Genomic DNA, 6,000 nt, shown 5'->3' on the forward strand with positions numbered 1-6,000 from the left:
GCTTTCTTTGCTGAGAGTTAGAAAAGAAGATTCATACCACTCCCATACCGGAGTGTTGAGGTCCTAACCCGATCATGTTGTAAAGACTACTGTCTACTTAGAATGTGATTCCATCACAACATGGTCTCTAGTTTCATTTGCAATTATAGTGTGCTTTCATGGTAATGTATCAGTAATCATGATCCAATAATAGCCTTCTAACACAGCCCATAAAAATATAACACTGACAGGGACTGCAGAGTATGCTATTAAGGCTAATTTTGTCAATAAAGTAAAGACGATCTGTCTCCTGAATATCTACTGTTGCTACCTGTTTAGACAAAGGTGAGGTTCCAGCATCTTTAAAAGGGCCGCTCATGGGCGCCCCTGTGGCTTACAGCCATTCTACTCTGACCACTCTGAACACACCTGCTCTTGGAAGCTAAGCAGGGTTGGGCCTGGTTAATACTTGGATAGGAGACAGCCTGGGAATACCAGGTGCTGTGAGCTTTTACACTTTCTGCTGTTTCAGTGGAGACAGAGCTTTGAAAAAGAGAGCAGCTCGTCTCTGGACTTTGAATTATTACGTGGCTGGTGTTTTAACCTTCACACACAGACTCACATGCTGGAAAATGACAAGTTGTGGTTTTAGTCGCATTTTCACAGTAATGCGTTTAATTTTTTACCGTGTAAAATGTAGCTAATACGATGGCTTAAAATGTATGGTATCTTTCAATTAAAAAAAGTTGAAACACCTTAACATTTAACAGTGTTAATAGTTCATATTAAAATACCAGAAATTCTGCTTTAGAAATGTTACCAAATACTTATGAATGCATGAATGCAGCATAATTCATTTTATTTATACCATAATTAGGAGCAACGGAGTAAGCCTCAAAGTTGTGAGCAATGATATCTCCCAGGTGAAAAGAAATGGAAGTGTCAGTCAGCGGACAAAATGGCTGCAAGCCTCCATGTCTGACAGTTGCAACAAATTAAAATACAATATCAACACTAATTCAGTTTGTTTTTATCTGATTTAACACAAACTGCTCCAAATAGGACAGCAAAAGTAGACAATATAGGCTATTTAAACTGTGTGACAAGGCTAGCAGTGAGGAGGTCTCATGTAGGATGCTATGTTACCATTATGGGAAATGTAGGATCCAGAACCCAAACTAGAGACTCCAGACATCTCAGCCTCTGCTGCACAAGAGCGTTCTTTTTTCAATCTCTAGTCTCACGTCCCCCAATTTTATGGAAGTTCCATACAAAATCCCTGGAGTGCCCCTTTAATGGACACACATTGAGAGCAGTGTCAATCTCCTCATCTAACTCGTACCAAGACAGAGAATAAGCATATTTACCAAAATGTCAAACAATTTGTTTTAATTTTGGCTTAGGTACAGCAGCAACTTAAAAAGAGTGACAGAATAAAACTACAATATTGTCTGTCATGTTATGTGTACACAACTTTAAATTTTGAGTGAATCCCTCTCTAAAACACCTTTGGCACCTCTGTCCTAACGCCGTTGCTTGTTGACATGTATCTGCTTCCACCTCTCTCTGGTCCAGCGGCCGTTGTTCTGCGCGACTTCATGCAACAGGTCCATGAAGGCGTACTCGTTGCCAGACAGCAGGGTTTCATCATCTGGCGAGGCACCACCAGAGGGAGCCTTTAAGCCAGTGCGTCTGTTTTCTGCCTTCTGTCTGCTTGTCACAGCCTGCTTTGGTTCATTTCTCTGCTCTGCCTTGTTGCTGCTCTTATTGGTGTTCTTGTGTGCACGAGTTTGTGCAGGTTTAAGGTCTTGACCAAGTTTTTCCTGATTCAGGTTTTGGGTTTCACTAGTTGTCTGTCTCATAGTGGCAGGGTCCTGGACCATCTCCTCCTTCCTTGGCTGCTCCTCTAGCCTGGTGTCAGTGTGGGCATGAGCTTCACTGAAAGAAGTGCTCTTGTCATTTGGTTTTGAGGAGTGTCCCAATTTCATGTGAGGTACATTTATTTTTAGGGACTCTCCTATTGGATTATTTTCAGTTTCCTCTTCCTTTTTGTCCTGGTCAGAACCAGAAGGTTGCCCCACTTTGTTTAATACTTTCTTCCCCTCACCTGGAAACTTTGCTGTCCAAACAGTGAAGACACCACACCCGTCCTCCTCCTCCTTCATTTTACATCTTGCCTGCCACTGAATTGCAGTCGGAGGCCAGGTGGAGATCCTCCCCATAACATTTCCCACCTTTGCTCTTTGACCCGGACCGTCAGTGGACTGTTTGTTGAAATCATCAGGATTTGTACCGATGCTCAGATAAGGTACAGTATCGGTGTTGACAGATACACAGTGGGGGGTTTCATCTAGACCAGCTTGTTTAGCTTTCACATCAGTAGTGTCTGTCAGATTATCTGTCTCAATTCCTCCATCTACTTCAGTTTCATTCCCCAGTTTCTGCTTTCCTTCAGCTTGGTTTTCTGTGTCTTTCAATTGAGCCTCTGTCTCTGTTTGTAAAGTCACTTGATCTTTCACAGATGCACAAAAAGGAGACATAAAGAGAATAGCATTAGCTGACTTAGCTCTGACTCCAGCAAAGGATCTCCTCCATCCCATTTCTGAGTCCCAGTGATTGTTTTCAGTGAAGTCTCTTTTCTCAGAGTGTGCCGGAGACTGAGTGTAACTCGAACCACTGCTGTCTTCCTTCATCTCACTTCTGTTCTCGTTTTGACATCCAGGCATCACTGTTTTGTTATTGCGTTTCCTCCTATGCAGCACCACCAGGAAACACACCGCAAACAGGAGCAAAGACAGGACCACTGCAATGGGGCAAGTTGTAATTATTTTTAAGAATCCGATAATGTTTTTCAGTACAATCAGACGGACACATGCAAAGAAAAAATAAACATACCCATCACAACAGTGAGCATGCAGACAACATTTGTATCTGACGATGGTTGTGATGTCGCACAAGTTTCTAGAAGGAACAAAAGACACATTAAAAAATTATATAAGGTTCAACTATCAACTGATGAAAAGGACCAGACATACCAGTCAGTCCCGTGGGTGTGAGTGTAGTTATGGGCTGGACAGAGATCTCCGTCACTGATGGTGGTGATGAAGATGATGTCACATAAGTTACTAAAGGAAACAACAGAAAAACCAAAGAGATAGAAAGCAGCTTAAGCTCAAGCCTCAGTCTTCTGAATGTGTTATTTTAATAACAGCAAATGAAGGATGAATTGTGCACAATTTCAAGAGTCAGACCACTGATGGTTAAATGAATCATGTTGCTTTGGTGCATCTGTAGGTGAAATACCATGGAAATTTCAAGATGGTGTGTGTGTGTCATGAAAACAATTACAATTTTAAAAGCTCCAGTAAGTAGATGTGCTACAATTGTTTTGTTTTTTTGATAACTACAATTACCAATGTCGAGTTTTACAACAATAATGTTGTAATTTAATGAAAAAAGTCATAATATTAAGAAAAAAGCCCATCATTTTTGTAATGAAATATTATGAAAAGAGGAAAAAACTTTGTCAAGACCTGAGTTGGGCCTCATACTACATTTCATGTTTTGAAGGCTGAAAAAAGTGTATGGGAGTTGTAAAATAAAATAAAAAAATTAAAGATTTTGTCTTTAATGCAGGAATCGAAAATGAAATTTGGCTTCATTGTCTTCACAGTATGCAATGAGAATATAACTTGCTCTATAAAATGACCACATGGTGGTGCTGTCCACAAATAACAGTTTCTGTGTCCATGGCCTAACTTAAATAAATGTTTAATAGAAGTCTGTTTGGGTACTTTTTGCAATATCCTGCGAAGGAACAGACAGAATACATTCTCATAATGAACTGTCGATTTTCAGTTATAAATGGCGAAATGTATAACCAAACTGAGATTTCAAGAAGATCAAATCGTTCTACTAGTCTAATGATGTTAAAATGAAATTTCATGTGCGCACATAACTGGACATGTTATGAAGCAGTAGGGTACCTAGCTATCTCTCGTAATAGTCTGATTCTATTGGTAAAGAAATCTAAACATGAACGAAACAGAGACAAGAAGAACCAAATGTACCAGTGTTTAAAGTAGGTGTAGTGACCGTTGTGAGGAAATCGGTGGGTTTGGGTTGAACGGAGGTTTCTGTCTCTGATGCTGGTCGTGCTGGAAACGTTGAGAACGACAGAGATACTAAGAAACAGTTTAATATGAATCTAAAGCTGAAGAAACAAATATCAAACAGAACCTGAGACAAGAAAAACCACATGTACCGGTGTGTGAAGAATCGATTAAGGGTGCATCAGTGGGTTTGGGTTGGACTGAGGTTTCTGTCTCTGATGTTGGTCGTGATGGAGATGATGTCACAACTTTTGCTAGAGGGAACAACAGAGATACTAAGCACAACAGTACTAGCCACAAGTGATAGATGTCAGGTGTTGTGTGTGATGAATTTAAAATATAGAAGAGCCAGATGTACCAGTGGATGTTATGAGAATACCAGTGGGTTTGGGGTGGACCGTTTGAGTCACTGACGGTGGTCGTGGTGGAGGTGACGTCACACACACAGACACGTTCCACACAGGCCGACCCCTCAGAGATGGAGGACTCCCACAGGTCACCTCCATCTGTCTGTCCAGCAGAGCTCTGCTCCGTAGATCTGTGAAGAGAAGCAGCTTCAGGTTTCTAAAAAGTTCTGAAAACCCATAAGACCTATTGTTATTTGTGTCCTATTTCACAAACCTTTCAGGAAATCCACAAAGTCTTCAGCTCCACAGGAACAGTCCCAGGGGTTCCCATCTAGTCTGATCCTGGTGGACCTGAGGGCCCTGAAGACCTGAGGTGAGACCCGGGTCATCCTGTTCTCAGACAAGTCCAACTCAGCCAAGATGGGCTGGGAGCTAAAACTATTTGGCTCAATTGTTCTGATCCTGTTATTATTCAGACTGAGCGTTGTTAAGCTAACGAGCCCGTTAAACGTGGACTCATTCAGGACTTCAATTTGGTTTTCTGTGAGGGTGAGCCCACGGAGGATATCAGGCCGACCAAACCACTTTGGCTTAATCTCTGTGAGTAAGTTCTGTTTTAAACTGAGATCTGTAAGGTTCTGGAAAGAACTGAACGCCCCTTCGGCGATCCCTGTGACACCAGCGCTCTCAAACCTGAGCCTGGTCACAGAAGTGAGGTTTTCACTGCGTAACACAGTGGAGTTTATCTCTCCAACGTCCTTTAGAATCATCACCAGAGATGAGTAACCAGGCCTGAAAGCTAAGAGCACAATATTATGATTACATTTAGGTGTTGTTGTGTATGGAGCTAGAAATTCTGCAAGGCCGCGAGGGGGGCGGCTGGCACAAGCAGTTTTAACAAAAAAATAACTGCATTCATTGTATGCTTTCTGACCAAGTGCTAAGGTTTTTTTGGTTTTGTTTTTGGTTGCAATGGGACATTCCAAGGATTGCTCTGATGTTTGCAGACCCCTTTTTTTTTCTCACACTCAGAAAAAAAAGCCTGCAGATGCCTATATTAAAGGAAAACTCAAAGACTCAGGTTTTGAAACTGTACATTATAAGGCAACGTTCAGACTGCAGATCCGATTTTTTTTGTTTGACAGTTCACATTATAGTTTAAATGTGGCCCATATGAGTCTGAAAGTGACGCCGCATGCGCAGAAGAATAACACGAGGTCACGCGCAGCACGCTGTTGCAGGCTACAGACGTAAACAAGGAGCAACAGAGGTTAACTCCCGTTTTTCATTGTCCTCTCACGGGTCACATTTTTCCCGAATTATGACAAGTGTTCACAACTTTCTGTTCTTTTCTTTACGGTTTCTGGGTCACATTGGCCTGCAGTCTGAACGTAGCCTAAATTAAACTTATATTTTGTAGCAATTTAAGCTATTTCAAAGCGCTGCTTGTGCTGCCATCTAGTTGTGGTGTTGTGCAATGCAACATCAACAGACAACTTTTTCTGACCACATTCAAGAGGGCTGAATGTGATCAAAAATGCATAACATTCAATCCATGCAGG

General features: G+C 41.6%; 1 protein-coding gene and 1 pseudogene across 3 annotated transcripts in view; one reads left to right on the plus strand and one right to left on the minus strand.

Moving 5' to 3' along the window:
* Window positions 1-371: 371 nt before the first annotated feature.
* LOC123961068 lies at window positions 372-489 on the plus strand (annotated as a pseudogene).
* Window positions 490-1,341: 852 nt separating this feature from the next.
* Window positions 1,342-6,000, minus strand: part of LOC123960078 — an 8,352-nt gene continuing 3,693 nt past the window's right edge. Inside the window, exons 1-7 of one of the 3 annotated variants that reach the window (XM_046034588.1) lie at window positions 4,713-5,331; window positions 4,471-4,629; window positions 4,244-4,345; window positions 4,050-4,136; window positions 3,015-3,104; window positions 2,875-2,940; window positions 1,342-2,782 (exon numbers count right to left, since the gene is read on the minus strand). In XM_046034588.1, coding sequence (XP_045890544.1) covers window positions 1,503-2,782; window positions 2,875-2,940; window positions 3,015-3,104; window positions 4,050-4,136; window positions 4,244-4,345; window positions 4,471-4,629; window positions 4,713-5,208 — 2,280 coding nt within the window. In that variant the 5' untranslated portion in view covers window positions 5,209-5,331 and the 3' untranslated portion in view covers window positions 1,342-1,502. Of the gene's footprint in view, window positions 2,783-2,874; window positions 2,941-3,014; window positions 3,105-4,049; window positions 4,137-4,243; window positions 4,346-4,449; window positions 4,630-4,712; window positions 5,332-6,000 lie in introns of those variants that run through there. The other 2 variants (XM_046034587.1, XM_046034589.1) reach the window with 2 other exon arrangements.

The sequence above is a fragment of the Micropterus dolomieu genome, linkage group LG21 (assembly GCF_021292245.1).
Source record: "Micropterus dolomieu isolate WLL.071019.BEF.003 ecotype Adirondacks linkage group LG21, ASM2129224v1, whole genome shotgun sequence".
NCBI lineage: Eukaryota > Metazoa > Chordata > Actinopteri > Centrarchiformes > Centrarchidae > Micropterus > Micropterus dolomieu.